The 14,751-nt window shown below is 40.1% G+C and overlaps 1 protein-coding gene across 2 annotated transcripts in view; it reads right to left on the bottom strand.

The window, feature by feature from the left end:
* Positions 1-14,751, bottom strand: part of LOC149319923 (phospholipid-transporting ATPase IB-like) — a 498,345-nt gene that overhangs the window by 15,631 nt on the left and 467,963 nt on the right. The window contains exon 35 of one of the 2 annotated variants that reach the window (XM_089512598.1): positions 13,027-13,131. The exons of the other annotated variant lie outside the window; for it this stretch is intronic. Within the exon in view, the coding sequence (XP_089368724.1) occupies positions 13,027-13,131 (105 nt within the window). The remainder of the gene's footprint in view (positions 1-13,026; positions 13,132-14,751) is intronic. 2 annotated transcript variants of the gene reach the window in all.

Genomic DNA, 14,751 nt, shown 5'->3' with positions numbered 1-14,751 from the left:
CTTAGTCTCTGCAGCAGCAGAAATCAAACTCCATCCTCAATATGACATCCCTTGAAGTACTTAATTACGGCTATCATATCACCCATTAATCCTCTCTTCTCCAAGCTAAACATACCCAGCTCCCTATGCCACTCACAGAATCATAGAATCGTAGAGTTGGAAGAGACCACAAGGGCCATCCAGTCCAACCCCCTGCCATGCAGGAAATCCCAATCAAAGCATATCCAACAGATGGCCATCCAGCCTCTGCTTAAAGACCTCCAAAGAAGAAGCCTCCACTACACTCCAAGGGAGTGTGTTCCACTGTCGACAGCCCTTACTGTCAGGAGGTTCCTCCTAATGTTGATGTGGAATCTCTTTTCCTGCAGCTTGGATCCATTGTTCCTGGTCCTGTTCTCTGGAGCTACAGAAAAGATGTTGAACAGCACTGGCCCCAGGACAGAGCCCTGTGGGACCCCACTAGTCACTTCTCTCCAGGATGAAAAGGAGCCATTGTTGAGCACCCTTTGGGTTCAGCCAGTCAACCAATTACAAATTCATGTAACAGTTACCCTGTCCAGCCCACATTTTACAAGCTTATTTGCAAAAATGTCATGGAAAACCTTGTCAAAAGCCTTACTGAAATCAAGATATACTATATCCACAGCATCCCCTTCATCTACCAAGCTGGTAATTTTATCAAAGAAAGAGATAAAGGTTTGTCTGGCATGACTTGTTTATCTGAAACCCATGTTGACTTTTTTTGATTATGGCATTGCCTTCTAGATGTTCACAGACTCTCTGTTTAATGATCTGCTCTAGAATCTTTCCTGGTTCTATCATAGGGCATGGTTCCAGGTCCTGTTCTCTGGAGCAGCAGAAAACAAGCTTGCTCCCTCCTCAACATAACATCCCTTCAAATATTTAAACAGGTCTATCATATCATCTCTTAACCTTCTTTTCTCCAGGCTAAACATCCCAAAATCCCCAAGTCATTCCCCATAGGGCATGGTTTCCAGACTCTTCACCACTTTAGTCACCCTCCTTTGGACATGCTCCAGTTTCTCAATGTAAGGTTAAGAGGCGATATGATAGCCCTGTTTAAATACTTGAAGGGATGTCATATTGAGGAGGGAACAAGCATGTTTTCTGCTGCTCTAGAGACTAGGACCGGAACAATGGATGCAAGCTACAGAAAAAGAGATTCCACATCAACATTAGGAGGAACTTCCTGACAGTAAGGGCTGTTCAACAGTGGAGCACACTCCCTTGGAATGTGGTGGAGTCTCCCTCCTTGGAAGTCTTTAAGCTGAGGCTGGATGGCCATCTGTCGGGAATGCTTTGATTGTGAGTTCCTGCATGGCAGGGGGTTGGACTGGATGGCCCTTGTGGTTTTTTCCAACTCCACAATGCCATGATTCTATGATCTGATATCTGTGGGTCGAGGCACCAGGTCCAGTCAGTTTTCTGAGGCTTACATCATGCATGCAAATCAAATGCCACTTTCAGAGAAAAACTACATACAGCCTGGTCTAATTCTGCAAACCTTCCGGACGCTGGTATTCCTGAACTACATAAAATCAAAAAGAGCACTGCACAGTTGGAAAAGGGGAATCAAAATGATCAGGCAGCTGAGGTAACTTGCTTATATGGGAAAATTGAAATTCCTTGCTAGGCCTATGTTATTTAAAGGAACAGAGTAAGAAAATATAGGGTAGAAGCTAGTGAAATAAGGCATGGGACAGAGAAAAAGACATTTTCTTCTCTCACATTACCTGAATCTGGGATCAACCAATGAAATATATATGCTAGGAAACCCATAATGAACAATGTAGACAAAAGAAAAAATGTCTTCACAAATCATTTAGTCAAACTATGAAATTTACTACTTCAAGATGCAGGCCACTCACTTGAGGGCTTTAAGAGGGAGTAAGTCGAATTAATGGAGATAAACCCTGAAGGGTGGCTTAAATACTCAAAAGGCACCAGATCCTGACTGGTCTTGGAAGCTAAGCAGGGCCAGCTGTGATTAGTACCTGGATGGGAGATAGCCAAGCGCTCTGTATTTCAGAGGAAGGAACTGGAACAACCATCATTCTTCATCTAAGAAAATCCTATGAAATTCTTGGGCTTGCCATATGTTGACAGGCAACATAGATAGACACATGTACACAAACAAACCCTGAAGGCACTAGATCCCATCTGATATTGGAAATTAAGCAGAAGCAGGCCTGGTCAATACTTAGATGGGGGATTGACAAGGTGTACCAAGTGCTTTCGCACTTACTTTCTTCCTTGAGTTTTTTCAGTAATCTTTTCAAGTCTTTGCTATTTTCTGCTAGTGGAGAGGGTGCTATTGTACTCATATCCTGTTTGTTGGGTTTTCATAGGTATCTTGTGAGCCACTGTGGGAAGAGATTGTTGAACTAGATAGTCTTTGGTCTGATCCAGCACAGCTTTTCTTCTGTTCTTAAGTTCACTAAGTGGCTAAACTATATGATTTTCTTTTCTTCTGAAAAGAACAGTAAACACAATACAAAAGTATTCCTAGCAACGCATGCCAGGACCATTGCAGTGCCCCAAACCTTGGCATTTGGCTTTCAGAAGATAAGCCAACACAAATACACTGATTCCTGCTCAGGATATTATACTAACTGTAGCTGCCCCCCCCCACACCCCCGTGAAACAAAAAATGCATTCCAAAAGAATTGGCCTGTATACTACCTGTACAAGGCAAGCGGCTACAAGAACTATATGCAGGAATATGGTACTACCAAAGCAATCTGTGAATTTGCAGATTATGCAACATCCCACTATGCCAGCAGAGCAATCTCCTTTTACTCAGTGTGGATAACAATAGATGCAGTGTAAGGGATAGAACAGCCGTGGACAATTATTACTGATAAATTCAAGATATGACATCTTAAGGCAACATAATGACATTCCAGAAGTGACACTGTATCACCACGATCACTCTGCTTTGGCTTCCTGTGAAATTTGCCTACAGGCAACCCAATGAAGTTGCAGCAATGTCACATTATTGAAATGGCAGCTGAAATCCGGAACGAGCTTCTAACTGGAAGTACATACAGAGAGTGAATATCATGGGTTGGATAATTTTTACAAGGCATATAGGAGAAACCAGCAGTGCCAGAAGACATTAAAAGGAAAATGTGGGTGGGAGGATTTTTCTTCTCTTTCTTCTGCTCCTTTTTTTAATGTATGAAAAGGTTTCTGAAAATCAACAGCAACTTTTGACCTGCAGCTGTAGCACCAGTTATTTTGCCACTAGTTTCCAAAACACCCTCTTAATATCCCTGGCTAATATTATTGTTTCATGGGTTCCCAAATGGAGAAAAATCAAGATGTTAATTTCTAGTTGCTAATAAGAAGGTTTCCTGTTTTATACCTGGAATAATGTATTTACCCATTTCATAAGAAGACGTGGGGTTGGGTGGGGTGGGAATAATTGTTCAGGGCATCCACTAAGCCCCCAATTAACAGATGTAAAAAGGTTCTTTGTCTTGTAGCCCTTCTTCTCCTCCTTTTCTCGAAAACCATGCAGTCCCTAAGCCTGGGCAAGAAACATCTGTCTTTACACATTCAGATGAAGAGCATCAAAACAAACAGAATAATTCAAAGCTGACCACAGGGTCCCACTGGCTCACTAGTCGAAATAATTAAAAAAAGATGAGCTTCACCACCAATTAACCTACCAAGCACTAATTAGTGTTAATGAGGATTCCAGGCACTTGCTGCAGCTTGACCCAGAATGTCCTCCAGAGTTCCCTAATTGGCTGATGGCAAAAGCAGAGCACAGACAGAAGGGGAGGTTAAAGTGGAAGGGATGCAGGTGTCTTGCTTATATAGCTGGGAGACCCTGGGAAATGGCATGCATATGTACACAGACAGAGTTTTCTCCCTTAACGAGGGTTGCAACTTAGAATCTGTGCTTTGACATGATTTGTGAGCAAGACTCAAGAGTTGCTAGAGCTTGCAGAATCCCCCAGCTAGTATGGACATTAGCTCTAGCAATGCTACTGATGGTGATTTTTTAAGAAACTGGGGCCTGTTACAGACAGCCAAAATAAAGTTGCTTCGAGTCACAGTGGAAGTATGGTGTTTCAATGATGCATGCGTCCTAAGAGTCCAGAAGCCACACCAAAGCCACGCTCCAGTCCTTAGGGCTGGAGCGTGGCTTTGGTGCAACTTCTGGACTCTTAGGACACATGCATCATTGAAACACCATACCTCCACTGTGACTCGAAGCAGTTTTATTTTGGCTGTCTGTAACAGGCCAGAGATTACTGTGGTTTCCTTTAGTCAAGCCCCCACTGAAATGAGCAAAATCACTGCTGCTTTTTTAGAACATGCTTCTAATTTCTTATCTCTTCTTCATTTTAGTAGGGCTCGCTTCCAAGTAAAATGCATTTAGCATTGAGGAAACTAATGGCCAGAAGCATCAGCTAGGGACCTGCTGGAAAAGGGATAAAGATATTTAGCACTGGAGACGAGAGGGAAAGGTTCTCATGTGGCTGGCAACATTTAAAAAATGCTATCAGGCTGTTCTGTATTTATTAATGTTGTGCCATGAAATAAGCAATTTCCCCCATTAAATATGCAAATTGTTCTGTGAAATAAGCACATTTTCACTGTGAAATACAGGCCAACACATGGCCTACTTTAACTTTGTCACAAGCCTTGCAGCCCCCTCTGGTTCTTTTCCAAAAACATAATAATAATCATAAAATGGTTTTCATTTGCTAACATATGTGATAATGGGCTGGATCTTGATTTACATTTTTTGGTAAAGTGACAGCTCTCAAAATTAAACTAAGTAATGAACGTCTTTGATTCCTTATGCCAATTAACAGTTCGGATTCAAGAAATATGTTTTACTGTTTTCAATTGGGCTTACTCTCAAGTAACAATGTATAGGCTTGTAGCCTTAGTTGGATAAGTGGTTTTATTTTAGCTGATGGGAAAACATCTATACTATCACTGACAACAAAGCTCTAATAAATGTTTAAGGAAAATAAAGGATGTAGAAACTGAACAACTTGCAATTCATTCCCCTCCTCTGAAGAGTTGGGAGTGCAAGTCACACATTTCTGAGGCTTTCAGAGTGTTTTAGAGAAATAACAATGCATAAAAGCAAATGGACAGATGAAAAATGTGAATGGCTAAAATGCATTCAGTTGAAAAATATGCATATGCACATATTAAACAATGGGATAAAGTATGTATTTAACACGCACATTAAAATGTACTGCTTTTTAAATAATAAAATTGTACACACATTCTGTAACACTTGTGGAAGGAAAAAGAACATCATAACTGTGCAACAACAACTGAAAAATGCAACACAATTGAGACATGAGATTTTCACATCTCTGGACTGAGCATTTCCAGGACTTCCACCACTGTTCTCTCACAAAGAAAAAGGGATGCTTTTCAAGGCGAATGTGTTCAGTGTAAATAACACTAATAATTTGAAGATATAGCCATCTCAGTCTGTAAAATCAGTATGTAAAGGGACCTTGTAGCACCTTTGAGACTAACTGAAAGAAATAAGTTGGTAGCATGAGCTTTCATAGACTTAAATCTACCTCCTCAGATGCATTCTGAGATGCATTCCAAATGCATCTGAGGAAGTAGACTTAAGTCTATGAAAGTTCATGCTGCCAACTTATTTCTTTCAGTTAGTCTCAAAGGTACTACAAGATCTCTTTACATTCTAATAATTTGAGCATTCCTTTCCTTCCCCCTCTCTGAATGAAAAGGTTTCATTCCACTGGGCCACAGTATTGAGGTAAAGATGTGATTCAGATGTGTCTCATGTCCCTTCTCTTAGGCCTCATACAGACAGGCCAAAATAAAGCTGCTTTGGGTCACTTTGGAGGTATGCTATTTAAATGATGCCTGTGTCCTAAGAGTCCGGAAGCCACGCCAAAGCCATACTCCAGTCCTAAGGATTGGAGTGTGGCTTTGGCGCGGCTTACGGATTCTTAGAACACACGCATCATTTAAACAGTGTACCTCCAAAATGACCCGAAGCAGCTTTATTTTGGCCTGTCTGTATCGGCCCATAGTTTTCCTGGGACTACCTGAAAGAAGGAGTCTTCCAGAGCATTTACCAGATCTTTGTAAAGTTCCTTTCTTGAACCTGCCATTGGGCCATGCAGTCAAAAGGATTCTGGTAGTCCCAAAAAGGAACTTTCTCCAAAGCTAGCACTTCTGTGTGACTACAAGGTTTCCCTGTAGGATAATGTTACATGTGAAAAGGAGGTGTTGACCTTCCAGCTCACTGAGTAGATAGGCATCTGTATTCAGGACCAAGTAAAAACTGAAAAGAAGATAAATACAATAGTTTTTGCAAGGTTGGTCATACAATGAGAAGCACTTAGATGAAAAAGAAACCCTGCTACAGTGTTGCTGTTGGCTGGCCAGAGAAAGTGAGGCTCTTGAGTTTTAAACTGTGAAAGAAGAAAGATCAGGTTATTTGTGCACAATTAAAATAAAAAGAGCCAGTTAAAAAAGGAGAACTTTTGGGCTGTGAACGTAAAAATAATTTGTTACAAGAAGCAAACAAACTTTGAGCAGATTCAAATGTACAAATATACATGTTGATATTTTACCCAAATATCTTCCTATTGTAGAAGGGAGAAACATTACCATGAGGCTAATCATGGCTGTTTTGATAGACAGTTCACACACAGCTCCAATGTTAGTCTGTTTACAGGAAGGACAGGCAGCATACAACAAATGAACTGTATGATTCTCTTCTCTTATTTTTGGGGTCCCTGTCCTCCCAAGCAACATTTGTTGTAGCATTGGCAGTGGCATAAGGATGCTATTTCTCTTTAAAGCAAGGCACTCATGCATAGTGCAGGAGTTCTGCATGTGGAAGTCTGTTATGACTCCCTTGTTACCACTCTCAGGATTCACTGTGTCAGTTCAAGAGCCCCCTTCCAATATCCAATGACTAGTGAAGTGTGTGTGTGGGTGTGTGTGTGTGTGGGGGGGGGGGGAATCAGATGTCTACCATCTTTTGCCAAGATCCATCAGGGTCCTCAAGAGGTCTCCACAGATGATGTCATCTGTTTGCATCTAGCTGTGGGAACACAGCCAGACCCTTCATGTTCAAAATGATATTATCCCATGAATGACCTGTTATTATCGCACAATTGTGCTAATGGTTTTCACATGACACCGAGGTGAAATGTGATTAAAGTGCCATTAACCTGTGAATAACCAGGCATGAAACAACAGGATTTTCCTGTGAATGACTTTTTGCTATATGGTTATTGCCTGGTTATTCACAGGATAATGGCTCTTGGTTAATCTCATTTTAATCACGTTTTAATGTCAATTAAATTTTCTCAGGTTAATCACTGTTTAAAGTCCCAATTTCCCCTCATGTGATAAACTCTAAGCCTAGAGTTTCATAGCTTTAGCAAAGCTCTACCATTTAATCTGCATGCTGTGGAAGAAATATGTGTGCAGAGGAGATTATCAATCCCATGGGGCTTTCAGCACTGTATATACGTCTTAAGAATTAGAATCTATTGCAAGTAGACCCTAAACATGTGAAACTAGAAAGAAGATCTACATAGCTGAAACCTATACATGAAGATGTCCAGGTACAGGGCCCCTGATCCAGATACTACATGCCACAGAGGAAGGTGTATGTGCACAAGTCTGGACACTGTACAAAAACAACTCTAAAAATATGCACAAGAAAGAAACCAATGTAAGCTTGTCTCAGGAAAGTAACCAAAGCCACTGAGCTACAAGACATTATTTTTGCCAACTGTTGGAAGTTGGCCACCTATTGCAGGGAGTGTGTGTGTGTGTGTGTGTGTGTGTGGGAGGCTTCTTCTGAGGTTAAAATGGCCCAGAGAGCCAAAAATTTAAGGCTGAGCTGAAAACCGTATTGTTTAGGGAAGCGTTCTCAGGGAATTTGTGATTGTCATCTGGCTGTCTGACAAGATTTGATGTGATGTGATTTGTTTGATATTTGATGTTTTTAATTTGTTTTTTCTTTTCTATATGGTAATTTTATCTATTCCTCTTTTAATTGTTATTATTTTAGAATGTATGCCTTGGGCAGGCTTTTATATTCTCTTTAATTTTACCGACTTTGTACAGCGCTGTGTATAATTACAGCGCTTTAGAAATAAAGTTTAATAATAATAATAATAATAATAATAATAATAATATTGTTAAAACGGCCCAGCCTCCTAAGGGACATTAGGGTAAAATTGTAGGAAAAATGATTTTTTTGTGCTCTGTGTGTGTGTGTCTCCATGTATGCAATCTGGGGGATGCAGACCTCCAAAATCCCTTTGGGGGAGGGGAATGTCTCCTAATCCCCAACAGTTTCTGACCTTTATTTTAGAACGGTGTGTAGCAGTAGGAAGCGGACAGCAGACAAAGCTGTCACTGGTCAGGAGAAAAAGCAGCTCAGGAGCTGGCATGACAGCTTCCTGTCATGGCAAAGATGTCTTCTGCTATTGTCACAACACCTGCAGCCATTTTACCCTTGCTGCTGTGCCATGTGCAGTTACTCCAGCATAGTTATGCCAGCCAACAGGATTCTGCCTATTTATGAATTTGTATTACATATAAATCCCTGCCTGCCCTTTATAATTTATATGCATATAAATTAGTACATGCAAGTATTTTGCCAACTATTGCCCGCTAGTGCCCTCCTTTTTAAAGCAATGCAGAAATAGTCCCCTTAGATTACACATATCCTTCCTGGTTCATGCTACACAGAGACAACATGGTTATCAGTACAGACTGTCAGCAAGAAAGAGGTGATTCAGAAGTATCAAAACAGCACATATCACAATATGTTTTTACTAGCACCCAAATCAGGCAGATTGTACAGTGCATTGTTTTCTTCAACCCTTCACTTCCCAAAAGACAAACACATGTTTTGCAGCAGGTGTGAAAGAGCTGAGACACAAACAAGGCGATAAAAGACAGAGCATTTCTAAGAAGGCACTCGAGAGGCCTCTGCATAAGTATGACACATCAACCTCAGGAAGGCCGAGACACTCCACCATTATCTAGTTTGCAGATGGACCACCCAGAAAACATGGGTGCAATTAGGAAGGAGAAAAAACAAATGCGGGTGGAGGAAGGGAGGCAGAGAATTCTTTAAGGAAGGTACAAGGGCCAAAGGGCTGGCAGGGATTCCAGACATTTTCTGCTTTCAAGCATTTAGGGAATGATGGAAGCCAATGAAGAAAAGGAGCATGGATGAAAGCGCTTGGAAAGAGAACGTAATGAAATAAACTGCTATGAAAACATGCCCATCTAGGAATGAGTCACAGCATGGCTGTTACATTTGCAGAATGTCAAAACAGGAAGTAAACATGGCTGGAGAAAGGGTATCATACACACTGAGTCAAGTTACACACACCCGTGTTACACACACAGAAAGAAATATATACACACAGCACTTTCCAGGTGACAATGATCAAGATGGCTTTATAAACAAAGGCTCTGTTCCAAACAAGTGCAGATGGAACAGCTGGAGATGTAAGCAGAATTGCTTTTAAATAGCAGAGATCCTTTGAATTGGGGGTGGGGGGGGGGAGCGGGGCTGAATCTAGCCCCCTGCCCCACTCCTTGACAGCTGATCAGAAGGCTTTCAGCTTTTTATAAAGGGGTCCATGTGCACAGAACTAGGAGCTGGACTGGGGATTGGAACTACACAGAAAAATTGGTTTTTTTTTGTTGCAGAGCTTGGAAAGTTATCCTCCAAACAAACTAACACAATGCCATGCTGAAGCACTCCACAACTAAGGAATGGTGTGATGATGTTCTGCATCCCAGATCACCATTCTATGAAGCCTCAGTTATGGATGGGTACAGCATGCCTTTAACATTCATTCTACTTCAATGTAAAATCTCCAAATTCTAGTTCACAGATAGGGAATCCTGCTTCTGGATGTGCTATGAATACAAAATGTGCTATGTTGAAAGTACAGTACACTAATATATGTTTCATGCTGTAGTAAAAAGGAAGGAACCAATAAAATGTAAGCTGCTTTGATTGTTTTTACAAAAAGCAAGGTAGAAATAAAAGTTTTATTAATTATTATTATTATTATTTATAAAAACCTGTAATGTGATTTTTACTGTGCAAATATATCAGTTACCAACAGTTGGAAAGCTATACAATCAGTAACACTACCAAGCATTTGTGAAAGGAAAAAGAGGAGAAGGATTTATACAGTGCCTTGAATTTTAGAACATATTAGTTATGCAAGCCAATATGGCATTAGAGATCTAGGAAACTGAGTGACACCATACAAACAGACAAAAATACAACCCCAAAGTTCATGGAATTTTACTGTTATTAGCATCAACATTGCCACATGCTTTACTAGATGGTTTACTGCCTCATGGTTTTACTGGAGGTACTATTTAAGGAAATAGAGTTGCAGATTTAGCCTTCCATTTACTTCAGCTCAGCTACAATATGGCAATTAGCTTACTTCAGAATAGATGTAAAAGACTCAAAGGTTGACCCTGCCCTAGCAGAATGGAATCTGTCTCTGAAGTTCCATTCCACTCAGGTTAGTAGTTTAGAAGGTTTGTTCAAATCCTGCTTCATTATTGTGAAGTTCTTTGGCAGGTCACACAGTGCCATATTGTTTGAGGAACACAACTGTTAGTTATAAAACCTTTTTGAACTTGTGGAGCATTTCCATTTGCTGAAGCACAATTGCATTCTAAAAAGGGCTAGATGAAACCGTTTAGTTGGGTGTGGAGAGAAAAAAACATCGCTGGAATTCTCCAATTTAGTGTCTTTCACATCACACAAAAGTCCCTCCACAGCACATACACTCCTATACAATGAAGAATGTAATAATAGCAGTAGGTTCCATATGGTCTAGTGACAATGGAGAAGCATTCAAAGTTGTTGTCAAGTTTGAGAGCTCTGTTATTATGCAGCTTAAAGCTGAAAGACCAACAAGCTGCATGGGGAAACTAGGATGCTGTTTGCTGGTTGTCGGAGCCTGGAAAAGTTGTTTTTGGACTATAGCTCCCAGAAACATAAACTAAAATAATCACACAGTGAGTTTCATGGGTAAGCAGGGGTTATAATCTGGCTTTTTTGAAACTTAGTCCTAGCATTCTGATGACTACAGCTCACTGTTGCCAGGAATGCCCTCGGCCTCTGACCAACGGGTATGAGCCTGAGTCATAACACAAATACAATTTGGGTTTGCAAATTTGCACTGAGAAATTCATGGGTATAAATCTACAGGAATCACAGAAATGCATAGGAAGGAATCTCAAGGTCTATCCAGTCCAATGCCATCTCAATGTCTATCTAACCTCTGTTGGAGAAGGAACAGCCTCTATCCCCATAGTAAGGCTTCTCCTTTACAGGGGGCATGAGAGCAAATGGAACAATTGGGCCTGAAGCCCAACTGATGGCTGGGAGAATGGAGCCATGCCTGGAAACTTGCTGACTGCTCTTGAGCACTGGGAATGTCAATGCTGCACCATGAGATACAAATATCTCCTTGTGTGACATCATTCAAAGTACATATGCTGAGCAACTGACTGTTACATTGGCAGAAATTGCCCAAAGGATCCATTACCTCCTGCTTTCCATTTTAGTATCCTTATAGTTTATTATTTGTTTGTTTGTTTGTTTTGTATATTGCCTTTCTCCCAGGAGGGACCCAAGGCAGCTCCCAGATAAAACATTAAAAAATCTCAGTAAAATTCAAAACAATTAAAATAATCTAGAACAATATAAACTCACATAAAATACTGTATACAAAAGTTAAAAGCATAACTTATATCTACTTGATATTGTTTGGTTTGAAGAAAGGGTAGGAAATGTTAGCACTAGCATGTTAACATTAAATTGTATAAGAAAATTAATTTGTTCAGGTTTAAAATCTCTATAAAAATAATGTTTTACCTTAATTATTAATAAGAATCACAAAATTATTACATCAAAATTCATTTAAAATGTCTTAAAATGGCCCCAAATGCCCATATACTTCCAAATTAGCATAATTATAAACTAATAAATTAAAACAACACGAGTTGTGTATTTGTTGCTAAAAATAAAAATGATACTGGCATTTAATTATTAAAAATAATGATCTTTAATTTCACCGTGGAATGAATGAGGAGCAAAAGTAAATAATAATAATAATAATAATAATAATTATTATTATTATTATTATTATTATTATTTGTATCCTGCCTCTCCCTGTATTAAACAAAATTTTAAATAATTCCTAAGCTTTGTTTGGGATGCAAAATCAATGAGATCAAGAAAACTAACACTTGGGGGAAACCGGGTAAAATCACTTAGGAGTGGCAGCACTGTCCTACTGCAGGGGTAGGCAACCTGCGGCCCGTGGGCCGGATGCGGCCCGGCAAGGCCTTGGGACCGGCCCCAGCCCGGTCCTGCTGCCGATTGCCGCTGGAGCCTTTGGCCTCTCGCGTGAGGGCATGGGGCCTTTGGCCTATCAGGAGGAAGCGGGCAAGGGGGGCAATTGTCTATAGAAGCCTCCGAAACATGCATTTATATTAACATTTTTTAAAAAAATCAGCAATTTTTTTTGCGTGTCCTCCACTTTTTAAAAAGTGTCCTCCATTTGAAATTTTTGTCCTACATTTGTCCCAGTTTATTTATTTATTTAATTTAAAAAAATGTTTATTTATTTATTTTTTGACTTCGGCCCCCCAGTTGTCTGAGGGACAGCAACCCGCCCCCTGGCTCAAAAAGCTTGCCTACCCCTGGTCCTACTGAAACATTACACAGCATCATATAAGAAGCACTATATAGAGTTTTAGATCTGGTCTTTTATAGCAACATATGATGATGGAGCAGTGAAAGATGGAAGCTTTAAAAAAAACAATAAAGCAGATGGATGGGTCAGGCTGCTGAGGAGTCTGGAGGATTCCATCAGGTAGCAATGCATGGAGAAAGAATAATGATGGGGGAGAAGGAATATTAATTTGGCATGCTTCCAGTTAAGATGGAATTGCCCCCACCTCTTTCCATTACTATCACGCAGCATAGATTTTCTCAGCTCTTTGGACTTAGCTTCCAACTCTTGAACCTGCTCCAGCAAAGTTTTATGGTAGGTGTGCTTGGCCCTGTATCACAGGAGAAAAAGACACAAAACAAAGAAACCAACACATCAGCTTTGATTGGTTGTAAAAGACTCAATTTTTCCATGCAGAGGAGACAGAAAAGATGGTGCTTCAGCAGAGCTGGCCCAATGCACTGTGGGTTACTCCAGGATTGATTTATTATTATTTTTTGCAAGGCTGCAGAGGATATTTGGCCCCAGCTATGGATTTGATTTTATCTGAAGTTCTTAGTAGCAGCAAAAGAAGAATTTACGCACCCCACTCACCCCAACTTTATATGTGCAGTTGGGCTAGCTGTGATCCTAGGAAGATTTGGATAAATCAAAAGAATGCAGCAGTATAGAAACAACTACAGGAGTCTGTCTTTGACAGTAGAGACAGCAAAATAGTCTGCTTTAACTTAGCACCCTTTCTGCATTTAGACATTTTTTTGGGGAAAAACCACTATAGATGGGCTGCACCATCAGGGCCTGGTGCTGCTACCATGGCTCTGCTCAACAGCTGGTCATTCAACTAAGGGAGAAGGAATTTATCATATATTCATAGAAGCCCATTACATCCTTTAAACAATGCTCTCCAGCACATAGAAAATCTGATGAGGCACTCTTTGATGACTATGACCTATTCTGGTATTAAACCATTACCTTCTACAAATGGTTTCCTCTTCTTCCATAACATGTCACTTTCAGTGAGCCAGCCAACTATCCCTTCCCCTGTACCCAGAAGCCTTGGTTTCAATGTACAGTGAACACAGAATGTACAATAAAAGCTTTAGGACAATTTATATGTGAAAGTATTTGCATCTCCAGAGTGACTGGCAGGCCCTTAGGGCACAATGCACTAGTTCACCTAGCTACAGCTCTGCCATCTTTCTCCTCTGTGCAGTTTCTTTTTATGTTGCTTAAAAGATAATCTCAAGTAAACTGTGATTTAGTAACTTCGATTTGCATGTGTCCAGTTATATATATTTTTAAAAAACCTGTAACCAACATATTTAATAAAGAGATCATATATTTTCATTCAATATTACACATTAGATGTTAGTTTACTGGGGTCATCAAAAGAATATAGATATTTTCAGATCTCATATCTAAGCATGAATTTGCACTCTTTTGCAACTGTTTTTGTGTTTCAGGTATGAAGATGTTACCCAAAATGCAAGGGTTCTGAGAGAGCACTCACACTTAATATTCAAACAGAGGAATTTTATTAACTCAAATGACAGCAACCAAGGGGGCTAGGGCAACTAAAGTAGGGATCAAGCTTGTGTATAATATTTCTAAGAAACAGGACTCCTAAGTGCAGATTCAGTGCAATTTTATTTGTAATCAAGAGAAATCAATAATCACACAAGGCATTTACTCATGCACACACTCAAGAACTAACAATATAAAGGTGGTAGCAGATAGCAACTTATAGGGGTAGCTCTAATTGGGGGAAAGTAGTGAAATGGAAAATGGCTCAGTACAGTGGCTAGCTTAGGTCAAGGAGTCAAGCAAGAGACGGACAAAGCATCTGTCTGAATCTCAAATAAGACCGAATTGGGAGTGCTTTGGAAGATACTTTTATAGGGCAAAACATATCTGAGGGCAGATTTCATGACGTGAAAAGATATCCAGGAGG

This window comes from Sceloporus occidentalis, unplaced genomic scaffold, assembly GCF_023333645.1.
Source record: "Sceloporus occidentalis isolate IW3139 unplaced genomic scaffold, rSceOcc1.0.p SCAF_2, whole genome shotgun sequence".
NCBI classification, from domain to species: domain Eukaryota; kingdom Metazoa; phylum Chordata; class Lepidosauria; order Squamata; family Phrynosomatidae; genus Sceloporus; species Sceloporus occidentalis.
This window is presented reverse-complemented; position numbering and strand designations above follow the sequence as displayed.